The sequence below is a fragment of the Thunnus albacares genome, chromosome 24 (genome assembly GCF_914725855.1).
Source record: "Thunnus albacares chromosome 24, fThuAlb1.1, whole genome shotgun sequence".
NCBI lineage: Eukaryota > Metazoa > Chordata > Actinopteri > Scombriformes > Scombridae > Thunnus > Thunnus albacares.
Window position 1 is genome coordinate 10,064,653 of NC_058129.1, and position 20,205 is coordinate 10,084,857.

Here is a 20,205-nt window from a genome sequence, read left to right on the forward strand (position 1 = left end):
GAAAAGTGGTTCACAAGCCTTAAAATATATAGTAAATATTTTTAAAGTGAGCAATATCAATGAATGCTTCCCAAAACATAGACTTAAGTTAAATTTAGGTTAATCCGGTTGCCCAGCAATTAACCTAAGCCCATGTTAAATCCAGAGAGGTAACCATATACTCCAAATAAGAAATAGCTTCTTTTTAATTAGCCATAATGCAAAACTTAATTAAAGAAAAACCCCTGTGCCAGTTAAGAGTTTAAAAATACTCCAGCAAGCCAAAGTTATGCAAGATGCAATTCAATCGCAGAAGAAAATAGAAGAGACTCTGTATAATTTTGGTTGTGACCACACTGGGGGAAAAATGCATGACTCCAGCCAAAAATTATTTATTTGAAAAGAAAAGACTTATTTTACAGAACAAAACCTAGCCATTTGGCAGAGGCGAGGGGGGTCCCAGGGCGTCGTCCGCTTGGTTAGAGAGTGCCCTGTGTTTACGGGACACACCAAGAATGTCAAACTGCCCTACTCTATATATGTGTGTGTGTGTGTGTGTGTGTGTGTGTGTGCGTGTGTGTGTAAAGGCTGTTGTTTCATGGTTGACTGGATGTCGTCTGCCCTCGTGTTTTGATCTCAGTCTGCACCAAACTTTCTCCAGTCATTCCTAGTATTTCCATCATACTGCTAGGTGGACGGACTGAACCACATCAGGAGATATTGCTAAATAAAGCAGACAGATTTATCTTCAAAATACCTTCTTGGTGAATATCTTACTCACTGTATTTGTGTGGCTGACCCCACCCATCTGGAAACCAATTTTGTTCTATTCAGCTGCTGCTGGAAATAATTAATTACTCATGAATTACCGAAGAAAGTGGTCAGAAGCTGGAACATGTGATGTTTCCCGTTAGCACATAATAATGGAAAAGATGTGATGTTGATGAATTTTGGTCAACAAATGAGTATGGGCTTTGCCAAACCATATGAATAATTAGTATTGTTTTGTTTCTATGTTCAATTGTTCAATTTCTATTTGTCATACACAGACTAGGACTTTTGAGTCATAACTATGGTCTGTAGACAATACACAGATGTAAAATCTATGACGTCACCAAAGTGGAGGAAGCTTGGGTGGAGCTGAGGTGGGACAAACTAGTGGAAACCACTCAAGCAAAAATACACCTCTTACCCTTCCTAACCCTTCTCTTAATATATGCAGAACTGATTTCAAGGCAAGTAATCAGCTATTCATCCTAACTTCTTGTGGATAAAAGTTAAAAATTTTGTATTTCTAGACAAATATTGAGGATTGTTATTCACCTTGACACAATAAGAGTACTCGATTCAACATTAAATTGCCATTAAAAGGAACTGGAGGCTTAGACACAAGAAATTAATAATCCTTAGACGTGTTCACCATCTTCTTTTTTGATCGATGCCCATTAAAACTCATATTACATATACAGGAATATTTGGATGTGAATATACACACACACACACGACTTACCACGTGCCTGTACAGCCGAGTTGTGAGAGTATCCCAGGGCGACCAGCACCGTCTCTACCAGCTGCGTGAAGAGGACGTCCTTACGAACCAACACAAACTCAGCGTGACGGTCGCCGCGCCCCTCGTAGTCGCCGGCTACGCCCACATCTGCATGCTCCACCACGCAGTAGACTGGGATCATCAAACCTGGCAGACACAGAGGGAGAGAAGAAGAGTCAGAGGAGAAAACCTTGTAAACTGATACCAAAATAACCAAACAGAAGTCATGGTCGAGGTTTTGTTAGTTCGGATCAGTCAAAGTTAAAAACCTCTTCTGATGTTTCACACAACATTGAATTGTGGGGAAATAGCAGTATTTCCTAATCATTTCTAAAAAGTTTCCTGGAAGAACAATGTGGAGACAGAGTTCAATTGGTGCACTTCCAATTAATTAATCATAAGTTAATTCCAAAACATTGCTTGTGTAACCTCAAGAGTCTTTTAGTCAGTGCACAGCATGTAAAAATTTAAAGATTGTCTACAGGCAAGCATACAGTTCATCATCATTTTGGTTTAAATGGAGCTTTTCTTTCAAGGAAATTCCCATTTTCCATGTAAGTGGCACATTACATGGTTCTTTCCAGGAAACTTGATAAGAAACCAGTAAACCATAGCCTCACCCATAACGTTTACTGGTGAGAAGAAGCAGCCTTTTGACTGAGAGGTTGCTGATATAAATCTCTGCATCAGTTTGGAGAATGTGGTCGGAGAGAGACAAGGTGAGATCTTTTCTAATCTTTTGGCAACTACTGTCAAGATGGTTTGTTGTGTCTGTTTACATTTATATCGTGTTGTTTTCCGTCTCTAAATTTCTATCTGTCAAAACACGTTGGAGGATTTTTGAGTTCCTTTTTTGTCATCCATGTTTCTGCGTTGTGAATAGGATCTGTTAGGATCTCATTTCCTACAGAAACTAGGCCTGACAGCAACAATTTTTCAACTAATTCTGGCTATTCAGTGACGTAGTGTATCAGTGTGGCCGCACCCTCACTGCTGCAGTATAGCTGCTTGGTGGTCTCAGTAGAAGACTCTGGTTAAACTGGGCAGCTGCCAGTATGAGTGTAAGTCAGTGTAAGATTGTACAACTGTATTTATGTTTGCACCGCATATTAAAACCCACAAGGACATGTTTCCAGATCTGCTCTAAAAGCGCTGCTGGACATAATATCTATATCATTAAACACTAAGGAGGAGTAACGCCATAACAGTGAAATTGATTCCTGTGAGTTGGTCTAGACTCAATATTGGGCAACTACCGAGAGCTCCTCTAAGCCTGGAACCCTTCACACCCATTCAGTCCAGTGCTCTGTCCCAGAGGAGCTGCTAATTAACGAGCTATCAATCCTCCTCCTGACGAAGCAGTGACAGATCAGCCCGAGCCAAACCGCAGCAGCATCAGGCACGCTATCAGCCAATAACCCGACCGCTCAGTGCGTGAGGGTGGAGGAAGGCAACCCAGCAGAATGTCTGCGTGTTTGTGTGGTGGAGTGTGTGTGTGTACTGTTGCAATGTTTGTGTGATGATGCGTGATGATGTTTTCAACTGCATGAGAGAATAATGGGCATCTGTGCATGAGTGTTTCCTGTGTAGGTATTGTGTTTGGATTGTGTGTGTAGGCGTGTGTGTGTGGCCACCCCACCCATAGATGGTAGACACCAACATCATCCACATGTCTCTGGTAGCATTAAGACTTCTGTCACACATATTAAAGTCTAACATTTTCGCACATTGTGAAGAGCAATAGTATACTGTGTTCCTTGCTTAGTCATTTACATACTGTACATACATTCCTAAAGTAAATGTTACAGAACATGTATCGACAAGGACAAACTTGGGACAAATGTAAGAGATACACAGTGATAGTGTCTATTGGTGAAACATTAAATTAATCTGACAAATCTGCCAAATATTCTCTGCCTCTGGCTTCTCAAAATTAAGGATATTTCTCTGTTTCATTCACTGTAAACTGAATATCTACATGTACAAAACAAAGCATACGAAGGCATTTGTGTGTCCTGAGTGTGCACACAAATACAGCAACGGTGGGCTTGACTTGATGCACAGCTGGGGATACCGGGAATGATCAGAGAGGTCAACTTTAGCTTTAGCAAGTCAGCTTTATAGCTTCGTTCAGGCCAAATCTAAAGCCCAGAGTTTGGCTTGGTGCTGAGCAGGTAGCATACAGTGTTTTTTTTTGGTTTTTTTTGTGGAAACAGCCACCTGAGTGCCTGCATATGAAAATGACACTGATGAAAGTGGTGAGAGTCAGCCAAAGCAGTAGTTAGGGGCCTTAAAACCAAAACACTGAGCTGAAAGACACTAAAACTCTCTGTATGGTGTTGAGAGGAACTACAGAGTCCAGTGATAATTTTCTGTGGGTTCATCACTACGAGCGACCCCAGACTGCTCGGTGTAATTACATATGTAATATACTGGCTGAGCTGTCAGCAGCTTCAGTCCTAAAACTCTGGTCTTTACTTTACACACTAAAAATTACTCAATTCTTGTATTTAAGCAATGTATGAAAGCAGTATGTGTGTGTTAACATCCCACCTCCTAGTGGTCTCAGTGGTGTGCCGTTCTGTCGGCTTCGTGGGGCTGCCGGGCTGCCGTTGACCTCCAGACGGCTCAACTTGCATGGCGGGGGGCCGCTGGAGGCGGGACTCTCCCCTCTCTCCCCTCTCTCCTCTGGGCTGACGCTGTCCCGGAGGCTGGGGCTCTCTGTTCCCCCTCCCGCACCTCCTCGCTGCTCCATCTCCCTGCAAACTCCAGGAGGAACACCCAGCACAGAGTGTGAATCTGGGAGAAAACAGAAGAACTTGCTTTGGTACTGTCAGGTCATATCAAGCGTCGTTTGACTATGCCAACATAAAAGAAAAATGTGCCTTGTCTATCACTAAAAACAGATGTTTACATGCATATTTTACCTTTCTGTTTAAGGTTTGAGTTACAGAGTGCATGCAGCTACTACAGTATATCAGTAACTCTCTTGAATAACTAAAAAAAACAGCTTTCCTACAGTGTATCTGCACACTGTATATCAAATATATCATCTTTCATACTTCGCCATTGTTGACAGACTGTTCTCTGTGGCTTTGTTCTTTCCCTCCCAGCCAATACTGAACACATTTTTTGTTATTTACAAACAAGTAAGGCAGGGACAACCACAACAGACAGTCAGAGGCATCTGGGACGAATCACAGGTCTACGACACTTCACTCATAGACTAAATACAGACACGTATATTATCCTTTGTTTAGACACACTGGAGTACACAACACGTTATAATGACACGTGACAGTACTGTATTTATACTGTAGGTGAGGTATGACAATTTTCAAAAGTTTTCCTTATGTTGTACTCAATGTCACACGTGGTCATTACTTATGCTAATGACATCCATATTTGGCAAATAATTCTGAGAAAAATCAACATACTGGTCTTTACATAACAAACATGTTATTAACATCAGCTACGAGTCTTAAAATCATGAAGAAAATTCATTTTTCCTCATTACTATGCAAAAATATGCAGCAAGGTGCTCCAATGTATACAGTAATCAAATTATCTCATTTACATGAGGAACCTGTGGTGTAAATATGATGTTCCTGTTGCTGAGCTACCATGATGATAATAACAATGATATGATTTAAGCTTTGATATTATATTTATTTCGGTGTAAACTGAAGTAAAGTAACATGAAACAACATGACAGGACATAAAATATGACTGGACAGTGTGACACAGTGCAGCTTAATATTAAAGGACATGACAGGACAAACTAGGAAAGGACATTACAATACATGACATGACGTCGAAAGATAAGACCCAACAGGTCACAGTATTACGTGGCATTTTATAACACTATGTGCAACATCCATGACATAATATACATGTCATCACATGATATGAGAGATGATGTAACACAAGAAGGCTCAGAACAACAAAAACTGAGCTACTCAGTATCTGTTTTCCTTCTTTTCCCTTTTCTTAATATGATGGAAAATGTAGAAGAAAACACAGGGAACCAAATTAAAACATCATGTTTACATGTAAAAAAAAAAGAGGCTTCTTTACACTGGTTTACACTCTGCAGAAAAACAATATTTGTTCTATGTTTAAAAGTCAGCAAAGCCTCAAAAAATACTAACAGTAAGCTCAAAATCTGCAGCATCATGCACAACTAAACAATCTTTGGGAGAGCTGTCTGCTCTCTCTGCTTTGTGTGTTTTTTCCTCGCTCAGTGTGGTTTCCATTGGTATGACCGTAAAGTCGGCAGCGACACATGAATCTCAACCCAAAAGCGACACATGATTATAATAAAATGCACATGCAAAATTCATAGCTGCTGATAAAAATGCGCGTCCAACACAAACAAGAAAAAAATAAAATTAACACAATATGGAGCGCAATGAGACGCTCCCTCACTTTGCTTATAAGGGAGAGAAAACACCCACTGCAGTCTGTCTCTCTTTACTGCCTTATGTAATTTAAATATTTGAGCATTTGCACTCAGATTCCATAGATACCGTGAAATATGTAGAACTGGATAAAAACAACTTGCAGGAAAAGAGCATGTAATAAGGAGAAGGTTATGCATTTACCTTCATTAAGAGATTCAGTCAAATTTGGGAGACGGTAGTGTCCAGTTTGTCTGCTTCACTTTTCTGCATTTGATATATTTTGTCACAACTTTCCTCTTTGTATTCACTTCACAGAGGTATCGGGATGTGTTTAGCCTAGTTTAGCACAAAAAAAATGGAAGCAGAGGGAAACTGCTAGCCTAGCTTCATGAAAAGTGAAAAAATACATCTTCCAACAAGCTGTCTAATCCTGTTGGACACAGTAGGTGGTTCAGTCTACACCAAAGCATAGACTGAAAGTCATTTTCAATCTTCAAGAGGTAAGCAAACTTTTTGACTTCAGAACAAGAGGCACAGATAAATGGTGAAGCCAACATACTCTATATCCACTAGATGCTGCTTCCAAGAAGATTGGATCTTACCCAACACACTTGTCATGAGCACCATGGCAAACACCTTGCATACTTTCTTCCTGGTTTTGTCCCAATGTGAAACGCCAACCTCCCTTTACACTTTCGTCCCTATCACTGCTACCTCTCCTGTTGTCCTGTGGAGGGCTGCAGACAAACATGACAGAAGATTCACTTGAACAGCTGCTGCTGCATTTAGGGGCGGAGGTACCATGAAAGCAGTTAATATTGACATCCAAGTCGTAATTATGACTGAGAAACTGATGTTTCTGAAAACTTCAATATATCCAACTTGGTGCCACTGCTAAGTAATACAGAAGTGCCTGAAAAAACAAACATTAATGCCTCATGTCAGCCAAAGACTGTCATTAAAAGTGGCTTTAAAAAAAAGGTAATTAAACTCACTTTTATGGTTATATTGCTACATTATCAATGCACTGTTTTTTTTTTTTTTTATAAACCTCACATGACAAACTGCAATCATAAAACTGTCTTGAGTCATCCAATCATGTGAACGCTCACAGGCTGTAATCATGGGAAAATTTCTCATCCATATGAACAATGTGAACAAAGCATTAATGTCCTTCCAGATAATACCTCTGTAGCGACAAGGACAAGGATCCCCCAAACCAAGAACATGATCACCTACAAACACTACCGATCCTGTTACTGAGAATGTAAAACCAAGCCAGAACCATTGTCAGGAGTTAAAGCCAAAGTCTCAGTGAATTTTACTCACCCTTGATGCACATCTAGAACATAAATACCAACAATTGACAGCAGTATTCATAGTGTGCACCCAGGCTTTCGTCCCCTAGGACCAAATTAGGATTTTCTAGCCCCATGTAACTGACCAAGATAGTGGCAAGCAGTAAATCCAAACTCCAACCTTTAAAACATCCCTCAGAAACCCGTAGGAGACACTATGTCTAATGTTTTTCTACAGTATACGATTAAAAAGCGGTTTTATTTCTAAAAACACCATTTCTGCTGCTGATGCTGTCCCTCTGGGTGCAGCTGCTCAACCCATGCCGCCTTTGATAATTTACCCATCAATCCTTTATCGTAAAACAGATTTAATGATTACTGAGCATTCTCCAGTCCACCAAAACCAAAAAAAGTTCCCTAAAAAATCTGTTTCCCCTAGTAGGGCTTAATTTCACTCCAGGGAGGAAAATAACTACGTGCTTAATTTCCCACACAGTCATTTTCTCAAATCAACACACAGCAACAAAACAAGGACGCAATCCAGATTAAATGCATTCTTTTTTTATTCATTTTTGCACGCAACTGATTTGGTCTAACCTCACATACTGGATCATATTATCACTGATACAATAGAAAAGTATACTGATTACATTGGATCTAAACATACAGTAAACTACTCCTTTCTTTCTCCTTCAATTTGTGTTTGCTCTGTTTCTAATAAACACATTTTTGGAATATTTGGGGGGGGGGATAATGGACCCCCATGCCCTCCTTCATATTTTTTTCCTCTAACCGGAGCAATATTTAAAGCCATTAATGAGGAGACATAAAATGTGAAAGGGTAGGAAAAAAAGGATGGTTGTGGTGTTTGAAAGAAACACAGAGAAATGTGCAGACAGTGTGATAATGCAGAACAACAGGGTGCGACTTCTTTCTTTCTGCACTACAGTGTCTGATTATTCATGACTCAGTGAGGCTCGCCAGGTATTCGCTCTGCTACACTCTGCTGTCTCAAAAGTGAACTATTTGTTTAGTTTGTCTCTATTGCAGCACATTAGATTTGAAATGAATTGACTGAGATTAAAGTGCTGACAGTTTTAAGGGTGTTTTGGTCCATATTGGGTGACCCGTGTAGGACAAGGATTCCAAACTTATTCGGCTTCTTACTCCTTATAACAAAGCAATGTCTACTTTCTATATAGAGCTACAACTAATGATTATTTATTTATGATTAACAGTTCTTTTCCTGATTAATTTATTGATAAAATGTCAGATAAAAGCAAAAAAAAATTCCCAAGAGTCCGACATGACATACTCAAGCAGCTTGTTTTATTAGATTAAAAGTGCAAAACACAAGAGATATCAGTTTACTATCATTGTGTGAAAAGGAAAGGTATCAAATCTTCACATTTGAGAAGTTGGAACCAGAGATTGTTGTTAAAAATGAGGCCAACCAAGAAGTGATTTTCCCAGTTTTGACTTGAATCAATTTAGAGACTGGAAAATGTAAAACTACCAAGAAACTCACAAGAAAAAAAGCAAATATTACTAATATTTCCACTCTTAATGATCTCCCTACCCTTCAGATTTCTTGTGAGGTCCCGACCACCAGGTTGTGAATGACTGGTATAGGACTTGTGGCCCCTTTAGTCCTCCAATTTTAGGTCAGTACAGGAGGACACTGATCTACTCCAACACAAACATACAGACAAGAAAGCTCAGGAGGTTTTATGTCCAAACAGTGGAATATTCTTGACTGCACAGTCAGTCACCTGATCCCAAACTTACTGATCACATGTCTCACTGATGAAGACCAGACTGAATGCAAAAAGTCCAAGCTAAAAGTGAAGATAGCTGCATCACAAGGGAAGATAGATAGAAAGTTACTGCTGATGTCATTGGGTCCAAGACTTCAGATGTCATGGACTGCAAAAAATTGAGGCCACATATTTAATACAATGAGGATCTATGTGAAAAAAATCATACACTGCTGTTTATTTGATGTAGATATAATCACCCTCAATTTGGAGCTGAAAGTCAGCACTTTGACCTCATAATTGTTTCATTTGAATTCCAATGCGCTGGAGTGTCACTGTCCTAATACTGTACGCAAGTTTTATTCAGTAAAGTTATCCCATTGATTCAGTGAATCTGCATCTTTGAAAAGGCCTTTGGTCCCTTATTTTGAAGTTAAAGACTCATTTCAGATCAAGGTCCACAACTTCACCATAGAAATCCTTTTATTATGACCTGGCATTATACATGGCTGGCTGATCTATTCAATCAAGGCTTTTCAAGTAAGACATTTCATCCTGTTGTGTATAATAAAAGTGCTAAATAAAGGCACTTGAATGGAGTTGAATGGAGTGAATTAATGTATTATTTTATAATTTCTATTCCCATTCTGTTTCATACAATATATTTAATATTTTTGACTTCATACTTTGACTTTACACTTTGCTTTAAGGTTTAGACATAACATATCCATTTTCAGAGCAAAGTGTTTATTTTCATGCCAAACTAACAGAGAATAATATAAATCCTTTCATATAATCAATACAGTATAAAGAGTGTAAAAAAAGGGAGTGTGACTTGCTTGATTTATCAAAAGTGTCTTTCTCTCACTCACAAACACAAAACCACTTCAAGCAACACATTCAGAGGGTGCACAGCCAGGAGACCACACACTCCCAGCACAGACTCCGCTCACTTTAATAGCACACATGGAGGCCAAATGTACAGTCACACTCAGTAGCCTCCGACTGACACATAGAAACACACAGAAAACCCCCCATTGGCTGCAAAACAGAGGATTCATTTAGGCAGGTCTAATTTAAAAGGAGTCTCTTAAAAGGTCCATAATTGTATTAACTGTTAATTCTCTAAGTGGAGATACTAAAGTGGGTTTTGATGACACCTAAGTGCCTTTGAGGTGGTTTTAGGGATTTCAAGGGGTTCTTGAGTGGGTTCACATACATCACACAAAAGATGTAGACAGACTAATCTCAGTCTGATCAAGTGAGATCTCAATCTACGGCTTAAAAAATGACCTGATGGGAACAACCAGTCATTTTTAAATACATGGCAGAGATAAACTGCAGTGCTTTGTTGACATTCTTGTTCACTGTGCGATAAAGCTGCCTCACAGTGAGCCCTTACTACACACTGAGACGCTACAAACTTGTACTACTTAAATTAGTAGTTGATGAACTCCTACGCAAGGAAACACAGACAGTCAATCTAAGCTAATTTAATCATCAAAGCAGGCAAACAGGTAAATGCTGCATACAACACAGCAACTAGACATTAGATTATTAAAGGCCAACATCTACTTTCAGACAACTGGCATCTGTCCCATCAAGATCATCTCTATTTTGGGGATCATGCCCAGACTCTCAGATCATGCAGGTAAATGCAGTATATTAAACATGAGCATGTATTCTCATGGCCATAAAACCTTTTTTTTTTTTTAGAAAACTGTCAAAAACTGTAGGACAACTCCTCTCTCACTCAAGAAAAGCAATTTTTTCTAATTGTGCAGCCTCTTAAATCTTAAATTGTGAGGTCAAGATGTAAACTTTACTGTTTATTTCCTTTTTATTCCACTAAATTCAATTTAAAAGTCTATTTTCTGTCTTTTCTTTCCCCTCCTATGTAAAAGAGTGACATATTAGACTGTGTAGATTTAAAATGATATTCATTATCATCATCACTGTCATCATTTTTATAGTGTACTTTACTACTATAACCTTAAACTGAATGAAGAGGATACTAAAATATATTATCATATGAATGATGTATGATATAAGTGTGCAGCCAAATGTTGTTCCTGAACTCCTCATTATGTTATATTTTTATTATCTTTATCATTAAATGGTTTAATTGATGCTGAAGCAAACAACTTATTTCAACAGCCCCTACATGGTCTTATATTGTAATGATGGATTTAATTAAATATCTCTAAATGTGTTACTTTCTCATTATTCATTGATCACCATCTGTAAATATACACATATATTCATCTTTAGGATATTCTGGTAAATTTGGCGTATAAGTGATCACTTACTTTTTTTGTGGTAAAGTCTTTAGAAATGATTCAGTATACTTGACTCTCCTCTGTGGCAGTTATGGAGATATTAGCTCTACAAACAGCTTTTTCACCTGACTGGTCTCAGCAGGACAAACACAGCTGCAGCTAATAAAATTAGGCTAATAATGGGCCCGTTTGATTCAGGTGTGCCAGTGAACCACCACTGACAATATATGCCAATGAGCACTGATAAAACAGTCTCCCATTGTTAATTCTCAATGGCCAAACCCAAATCAAACGTAGGTTTACTCATTAATAATTTTATTAGCTGCAGCTGTGTTTAATGACATCTAACATCTGTGAGAAAGGGGTCAGTTAAACTGTAGGAAATTGAAATAAAGAGCAAGGTTTTAAAGAAAGGCAATAATCACTTTGAAGAATTTTGAACTGAGTTTGTCTTGAAGAGAACAAAACTTGTCTGATTTTTTTTTTCTTTTCTTTTTATCAACTTCCTGCTGGTTGCTTGGGGGTCATGATAAAAGTGCAATAAATAGTTTAAAATTGTTTGGTTTCCTAATAATTGCACATCTTACCTGACAAAAGTACATATAACACATATACAAAGACTTATTTTATTGTTTATGTTATCTATGTGCATGCTGGGATAGACCCCTTAACACTTACAGAGGCTTCAAATCAATTAAGTTATGATCAGTGACATTCTTTCCAGTTAACAGTCAATGCATCACCATTAGTGTCTTTATGTTTTTAATAGGTGTTGTATACCTTTAAAATAGATTATAGAAATCTTGGGAGTCCCAGAAGCATAGAAATTCCACTGAAAGGTGATCTGATAAGTCAAAATCATGCAGTAATTGAATACATAAATATTAGTTAAGTCACTTAAATTAACTGTAAAACTATAAAGCTTTGTCTTAACCTCTTAAGCAAATAAATAATATTGAATGTTAATCTCTTATCTATGATCAGCTCTTTTTCTTTTTCAGTCTTACTTCTCTATTTTCTCTATTTTGATAACTAAACATTCTCCATTTTCCTCTTAATATCAAACTTTAGTAATGATCCTTTCCTTGTAGACAATAGGATTTATTATAAATGACTGGTGACCTCTAGCGCCAATCCAAGCACTGTGTAAACAAGAAAGGATGTGACATGAAGAGTTAATATTAAGCTTCCATCACATACAAGTTAAATAACTGTTGTGTTACGCTACATAGCTGCTAAAAGAGAAAATGAGTCTCACTGAAGTGATCTGAAAACCACATAAACAATATCTGTACTTTTTATACTGCAAAAGAAAAACATTAGCACTTAGTTGTGATGTCACAGCTGTCAAAAATAACCAGTACTGTCAAACTAAAAGTAACATTTTCTAATATAGGATGACATCTGATCAAGTAGATTTTTCAAACCATTCAAACTTAAAACAGAATCAAAAACTAGTTTAAATCTTCTCTGTAACATTAAATGATCATTTAGCTTAACTTGAAACATCTACATCAAGTGTAATAATGCAACAACTTGATTGTCATGATCATTATCTGCTTTTTCTAAAAGAAAATATAAAGTTTTCACATCATATCTAATGAAAAGTGACAGCTCTATTTCTGTATCACTGCTCTGAATATCTATTTTTTGTCATATAATGACAAATGACTGTGAATGTCTGCTTTTTATATCACATTTGGTCATGGTTACGTTAAGGTTTCACTTACTTTAATGTAAAAAACATCCATTTTAAGTCCACAAGTCAAAAGTATGGCATACATGTGTATGAATTTTCCATGAAACTATGCTTGTAAAACTATTTTAGCAGGACATTTTATTAGTTTTTATATGTAGTTTTCAGTTTGTTGCTACGTACCTGCAGGTGAAGAAAGTTTTCAGTAAATGATCACTCACTTTTTAAGACGTCACCGTGCTTGTTGGGGAATAAACTCCATCCATTGGTGAAAATGAGTGAATCCAGTCTGAGAGAATATGAGTTTTCCAATGTTTTCCTTCAAAAAAAAAAGAAAAGAAAAAGCCAGACGAGGAGCTCGAGGAGGAGATAGACAGACAAGGAGTGATCAGGACGGACTGCTGCTGCTGGCTGAGTAAAGAGCAGTAAAATGACACATGTAGAGGAAGAGGGAGGGAGATAGAGAGCGAGAGAGGGAGGGAGGGAGGGGGTAGATGGGGGTTTGGGAGGGAGACCCAGAGACAGAGTGACATGCATTAAAAATAGTCACTGTCTTCAAATAATAATAATCTTTACCCTTAACCGATGTAAAGCTCTGCAGAATACATTGAACACAGTAAGGATTGGAAGGAGTTACATGAGGATAAAATGAAAAACTTCTTTTTCCACTGTAGGAAGCCAAATGAATAATGTGCTCACAGATTTAGAAAGGACAATTAATTAAGCAGATGCTGTGATTTAGGAGAACAAGGGGACAGGGGGGGAAAAGTGGAAAGAGTGTGAAGTGAAAAGTGATTTATGTCAGAAGTTCATCATGGTAAAAATGCCACAATTCTTAAATAGAAGTAGATACTACACTGTTTTCTTAAGTAGTAGGTTAAAGATGTGTATGGATCATAAACTGCGCTGAAGAGATGCACAGAACGTTTTTGAGAGTTACATATTGTCAGAATATGAGTCTCAGACAGCACAGAATTGAGAGACTGATTGTCTGCCCTCTACTGGTGGAAATTAATCAAATTAAAGGATTGGAAGGGACAAAAATATGCTCCTTCCTTCACTTCAATTAACCATGGCCCTAACTGTAACACTGCCCCTTTAACTTTAACTGTTTTTGGGGTTCATGACCCAAGAAGAATGTGGGAGGCTTAAAAAGTCCTGTCTCCAAGGGTTTCTGGTTAGATTTCAACTTGTATCTCATTGCTTTATAAGATATCAGTAGTCTGTAGTTCTGGAGGAGATAAAAAGGCTGTTTTCAGATGTAATAAACTGCAGCAGGAAGTGAATATAATGTAAATCACCTGATTTCCTTTGTTGGTTTTGAAGTCATTATCCATACTTCTGAGTAAGTGTAGATTGTTAATCTTTAACCAGGCCTTTATTGCATATTGTTGTGTTCAAATGTATCTATTGCTGGTGTGATGCTCTTTTCTTATGCTTGTAGTATTTTCTGCCGTCCTTATCTTCTTTTTTGTAGTTTTGTTTTTGCGTTTATTGTTCTGTACACAGGAAATCAATGCAACTGCTCTCATTGGACGTTAAACCATATTAGTTACAGAGAACCATTAATTTCTATAAATGGCATGAAAGACTCTCAAAGTGTGTTAATTTTTTTGCCATAGTAGCACAACTTGAAAGATTTGGCATTTTTATGACCAACTGAATACAAAAATGCAAAGATTTCACAGCTTAAGAAGCCAATCGTGTAATAATTTATTGGTCACAGATCACTGAACTGTCAACTTAAAGGGAATACTGGACCTCAAATCTCCTTGTTATGAAATTTAGACAAATTTTAACAAATTTCTCTTTTGACTTTTCTCTCCATTAAAATAATAATATCCAAGAATATCCAAGTAGGGCCTTCGTTTTCAAATATTTTTAGGAATTTATGGTAAGTAACTAGTATTGTACTGCCAAATTTTGTCAGAATAAAGAAAACGTATATTATACATACTTATATATATATATGTATGAATTATGATCTCATATATTTTATGTTAAACTTTTACAATTGTTTGTTATTTATTTAGATCCCCCATTAGCTACTGTATTGTAACAGTAGCTTCTCTTTCTGGGATCCCCATAAGTATTTTTAACAATACTTCAATAACAGAAATAGATCAATACACACCTTCATACTCACAATAAGACTCACAATACATAACACAACCACTAAGACACACAACAACCAACTCAAAACCTGTCTAATACATACGATACTTCTATATAATAATTTCATCATCTTAAATAATTGAGAAAAGAAATCACTTAACAGCTCAATCCACTAAATCACAAATAAAAAGGGGATGGATGGCTCTCTACACCCAAAAAACAAAGTCATATAATGTTCTACACTATTCCTTATGTAAACAAATACAATCTTAACTTTTTGTTAAAACATGTTGTATTACTTACCGAAATCAAAAAACTTGGTAATGAACTCTGTGCCACCATTGCTCCATAATTAACTGTTCCCTCTATTAAACTAACTCTACACGGAGGCAACAGAAAACGACCCTCTGATGACTGCCGAGTGGAATAATGATGTCTGTCTGAAAAAAAGATGATAGCTTACTATAAAGTACCTCTGCGGTTTTAGTTATGATGATATTTCTAATACAGCACACTAGAGACCAGAGACTTAACCAAGCCAAATCATTATTTTATTGTACTTACTCCTCTTTGATGTGGGCAGTAAAGAGCAATGTGAGCTGCTTTGTTCTCAGCTACCTGTTCAAATGACTTCCTGTTGTATTGGATCAAATCACCGAACAATAATCTCACTGTGATAACACTAATGCTCGCACTTATTGTTTGGTTAAATAGTTAGGCATGAATTTACTGAAAGCTTGCTGTAAAGGAAGACAGGGTTTTTCCCATTTAATGGTTCCTTGTTGAGTCAGATTCAAACTGTCAAGAGCACTTATATAGTGGCGTTGTACAGTGTGATTGTAATGCTTCTGTTTTCACTGCTTATGAGCAGACAGATACCCAACACAGCTTTAATTTTCTGCTTAAAAAACCCAACTTAACCTAAATAATAGAGAGAGGAAAGTTTCAGAGAATTTATTTCATACTTTCAGTCTGTCCATCACTTATATGTTTGTTTGTGTGTCTTTCTAAATAGCAGGCCTGGTGTTCACCAACAGTGTGGTCAGCATCTCTTGATTTATTTTAGATGGAAGAATAGTCACCTATCATTACTACTCAGCATGTCTGCCTTCCTGTCGCTCCTCCTCTGTGGTTTGTGTGTATGTGTGTGTGTGTCTGTGTGTGCATACTGCCAACACTTGTCTGTCCAACATCATCTTAAGTATCTTTGACAGCTCACCACAAGTCGCTCACCATGAGAAAGAGGTGTGTGTGCGTGTGTGTGTGTGTGTGTGTGTGTGTGTGATGGTATGCATTGCAATTAGAGAGTGCTTTCACAAGGCTCCAAAGAAAACAAGCCAGCTCTTATTACCTGTAACAGCAAATATTGATTTTGTGGCGCTTTATATGTTCTTGCTAAAGCATCAGTGTAGTGGAGGCTGACAGGAAGTGTGTGGTGGAGGACACTGTTGACCAATTATTTATTTGATTTCAGGACCCTGGTATTTGGAGGGTACTGTTAAATGAGCCAAAATTATGTTAAATTTACTTCTTTCTTTTTGACAAAATATCTTTTTTCTTTTTCTCCATGTGTAATTCATGTGTATTAAAGGATTTTCATGTTCTTTTACTTATTTTAACATTTAGTTTCTTTGTAATACAAGTATCACATTAATCAGATTTAACTAAACTGCTATATTGTGGAGCTACAAGTAATGATTATTTTCATTGTCGATTAATCTGATGATGGTTTTCTCGAGTAGTCATTTGGTCTATGAAATGTCAGAAAATTGTGAAAAATTGAAAAATGTGAAAAATTCCCACCACAGTTTCCTTTCCAAGATCATCAAATTTCTTGTTTTGTCCAAAACCAAAAATGTATTCAATTCACATTGATGTTAAGACAAAGAAAAGCAGCAAATTCAGACATTTGACATCAACTATTTTGCTTGAAAAATTACCTATAAATCAATAATCAAAATTGTTTTTATGATTCATTTTCTTTCGATTGCTTAAATGACACAAAGTTCATCCGACTCAAGATAGAGATCCTTCATTGCTTTGACTTTTCACAGAAAACTAGAAAACCTGTGAGCTTGTTGTTGTCTTTTCACTGTGTTAATGACATGTAGATAATGGCCTCACATCAGTTGTCCCTAAATCTAACCTACACTATAGACAGTTAGACAGTTATCATATCAAAGTATGCAGCCAATGTGTTTTGTCCACATCATTTAAACAAATGTGTTTCTGAGACATTTTCAGTGACTTTTAATTACGATCTTATGAAGTTGACAAAGGTTTCGTAACTTACAGTTGGAAGACTGTTGTTGGTTCGTCCGATCGAATCATCACTCTTTTGAAGAATGTTTCTCCATGTGTATCCCATAGTGTTGGTTATAGGTTATATTTAGGTGTTGCAGAGATAGCTGGTTCAGTTTAAGGTGAGGGAGAAAACAGATAATGAAACAACACCGATATCTAGTGGCCATTATTGGAACTGCACCTTAAGACCATTACAAATCACCAACCCTGCCTCAGTACTGTGTGCACAGGATAAAAAAGCAGCATTGTTGTCCTTAATGAGGAGTATCTGCTGCAGTGATTGGATGGCATCGCTGTCACTCTGACTGGCAGCCGCTACCTGCATTTCAAACAGGTCAGCCTGTGTGTAAGGAAGTAAGTAAGTTTGTCTCAGCGCTGCTATTTATGATCAAAGTTTGTTGTTGCATACAGAAAGCTGTGCATGAGAAGGCAAGAGGCCAACTAACTCCCAGTCTGTCACAGGTTTATGCCACTACAATGTTACATTTATGCAACAATCAAGACAATGTATATATATACAGTACCAGTCAAAAGTTTGGATGCACTTTCTCATTGAAGTGAATGTACTGTATGTCAGAATATGTTTGTGCATATCTGTGAGTTGTGTGTTTACAGTTTTCTGTAAAGAGGTCTGGGTCTTTATGCAGTGTAATCACTGCCTCTTTCTGGAAAACATGACTAGTAATGGAACCACTGACTCAGAGTTTGGATCTCATTCTGAAGACAAAGCAACTGTCTCATTTATAGAGGGCTGGGCAATTATAAAAGGGAACAAGGGCACATATGAGTACACACAAACCCACACATACATAGTATTTATGTTACATAACACACAAATTCACAGCTAGATTGTAAAACTCGAAATATTCTGGTCCTTTAAGCTTGTTCTTATAGTTGTTGGGTTTGGGCTGTGGGCTGGTACCATTTTAGGCTGATTACTTTGTTCCAAGTAAATATAATGACATAAAGTTACACAATTCATTTGCATACTTATCTGTACAAAGAGTTGATTATTAAAAGATCAGTCTTCTTGCTTTTATATGCAGAAGTATGCAGAATCCTGTCAAACAAATCAAACTGAAACTGTAAAACAAACTTTTATTATCACATCTGTTTACAGCTGCTTACAACTGGTGCTCATGATCATAGTTTATAATAGTTTCAAATCAATGTATTTACATTGTAACTCACATGCCAAACTTTAGGCAAATGTTTGTCATGCAGTAACTTGTGTGGCATGCTGGTCCTTTTAGTCCCGTGCTAGTGTCTGCTCCTTCGTTCAGACCGATTCATACTGGTCCTTCATTGATGAAGCTGAGCTGGTCAGTGGGCTCCCCCCACTCTACCTCCTCCTGCAGGTTCATGAGGGGTTCCCGGGAATGTGGGGCCATGCTGGAGGGCTGGAGAAGAGGCTGGAGGTGAGGCTGGGAAAGGGAATGTGGATAAGACCGTGACATGAGCTGGGACTGGAGCTGGAAGCAGGGGGGGACCTGCTGTTGGGAGAGGAGCTGGGACTCGGACTGGGACAGAAGCGTGAGGCGGGACTGAGGGTGGGACTGTGTTTGAGGCTCACTACCAGGTCCTGATATGTCTACCAGAAGGGGAGTGATGGATGAGAGGTGGCTTGATGAAGACAGAGAAGGGATGGAGGAGGAGGAGTAGGGATGTGGCATAACCGTGTGCTCATGGGGGGAGCTGTTGAGTGACGGGGGAGCTGAGCAATGAGAGGTCTGGTGAGGAATTGGAGGATTATAGGAGGTGAAGGTTCGGGAACACTGAAGTGGATCAAACTCTACTTCCTCTCTTCTACTGCACCCTTCTAATACCTTCGGCTGAGGAGAGGTTGGTTCAGGTACCAGGATGCATGGAGGATGTTCGTCTTCTGAACAGTCCACAGGTGCATGTTGGGTAAAAAGGGGCAGGGCTGGGGAGCAGCTGTCTGAAGAGACGCTGGGAGGCGGAGTCATGGCGCTGGGTATCAGCAGTGCGGAGGGGTTGTGGAAGAGGGGTTTGAGAAGACGCGTCATTTCCTGCAGCTCCTGACTCACAACGGTTACCTGACGGGAGAGGACGTTCATCTGGTTCACAAGAAGGAGAAAAAAGAAGAAATATTACTGGTTTACATGTCACTTTGTCCTCAGTGAGTGGGCCTTAAGTAGTTAAGTCTTTCCCGACATGTAGGACTAGGAATAGAAATTCTGTGTTTCAGTTCTACTAAGAAGGTACCACATATTGTTACTTAAGCAGATCATCTTGTCAGCGTCATCAGTTAAGTAATAATATCCTGTATTTTTAAGGCTTCTATTGGTACTGAGGAAACCAGTAAATTAGATTAACAGCACAGAAAACATGCTTTTGTTGAAATTTATGGTTGCAAGCAGGGTCTTGGCCCACTTTTTTCTCTCCTCTCTGAATATAATTTTGCAGAGATGCAATGTTTTTAACTGCTGTGCACTCTGTCAACAACATGACTCATCTTCAGTAACAGCTGGTATGTTTTACACAGCCACACAAAGCTCATTTAATAGAATGAAGAAGCTACAAACAAAAGTAAATGTATGAACCTGTTTAGCCAAATTAGGAAGGGAGAAACCTTATTGTTCACACTGTGGAAAATGATCTTTGGTTTCATCATGCAGCACCGAAAAACAACACTAAACAGGACATTACTCACTGCACTAATTAGCCATAAATCTTAAAGATTTGGCAAATTTGACAAATACTTGTTCTTAATTTTGTCTTTTTCTTCCACAGTAATCAAAGGGAACAGTAGCAGTGTCTATAAAACCCTAATAATACCCATACCAAGATAAGATGTCTTTAGT

The 20,205-nt window shown here is 38.0% G+C and overlaps 2 protein-coding genes across 6 annotated transcripts in view; both read right to left on the reverse strand.

Annotated features, from left to right (window-relative positions):
* LOC122976330 (DNA-binding protein SATB2-like) overlaps positions 1–17,453 on the reverse strand; it is a 33,082-nt gene extending 15,629 nt beyond the window's left edge. The window contains exons 1-5 of one of the 5 annotated variants that reach the window (XM_044344745.1): positions 17,370–17,452; positions 15,380–15,516; positions 13,183–13,372; positions 4,082–4,327; positions 1,490–1,675 (exon numbers count right to left, since the gene is read on the reverse strand). In XM_044344745.1, the coding sequence (XP_044200680.1) occupies positions 1,490–1,675; positions 4,082–4,283 (388 nt within the window). In that variant the 5' untranslated portion in view covers positions 4,284–4,327; positions 13,183–13,372; positions 15,380–15,516; positions 17,370–17,452. Of the gene's footprint in view, positions 1–1,489; positions 1,676–4,081; positions 4,328–11,291; positions 11,385–13,182; positions 13,373–15,379; positions 15,517–17,369 lie in introns of those variants that run through there. The other 4 variants (XM_044344746.1, XM_044344748.1, XM_044344744.1 and 1 more) reach the window with 4 other exon arrangements.
* Positions 17,454–18,141: 688 nt separating this feature from the next.
* LOC122976327 (potassium voltage-gated channel subfamily H member 3-like) overlaps positions 18,142–20,205 on the reverse strand; it is a 38,196-nt gene continuing 36,132 nt past the window's right edge. The window contains exon 15 of the mRNA XM_044344735.1: positions 18,142–19,458. Within this exon, the coding sequence (XP_044200670.1) occupies positions 18,670–19,458 (789 nt within the window). The 3' untranslated portion in view covers positions 18,142–18,669. The remainder of the gene's footprint in view (positions 19,459–20,205) is intronic.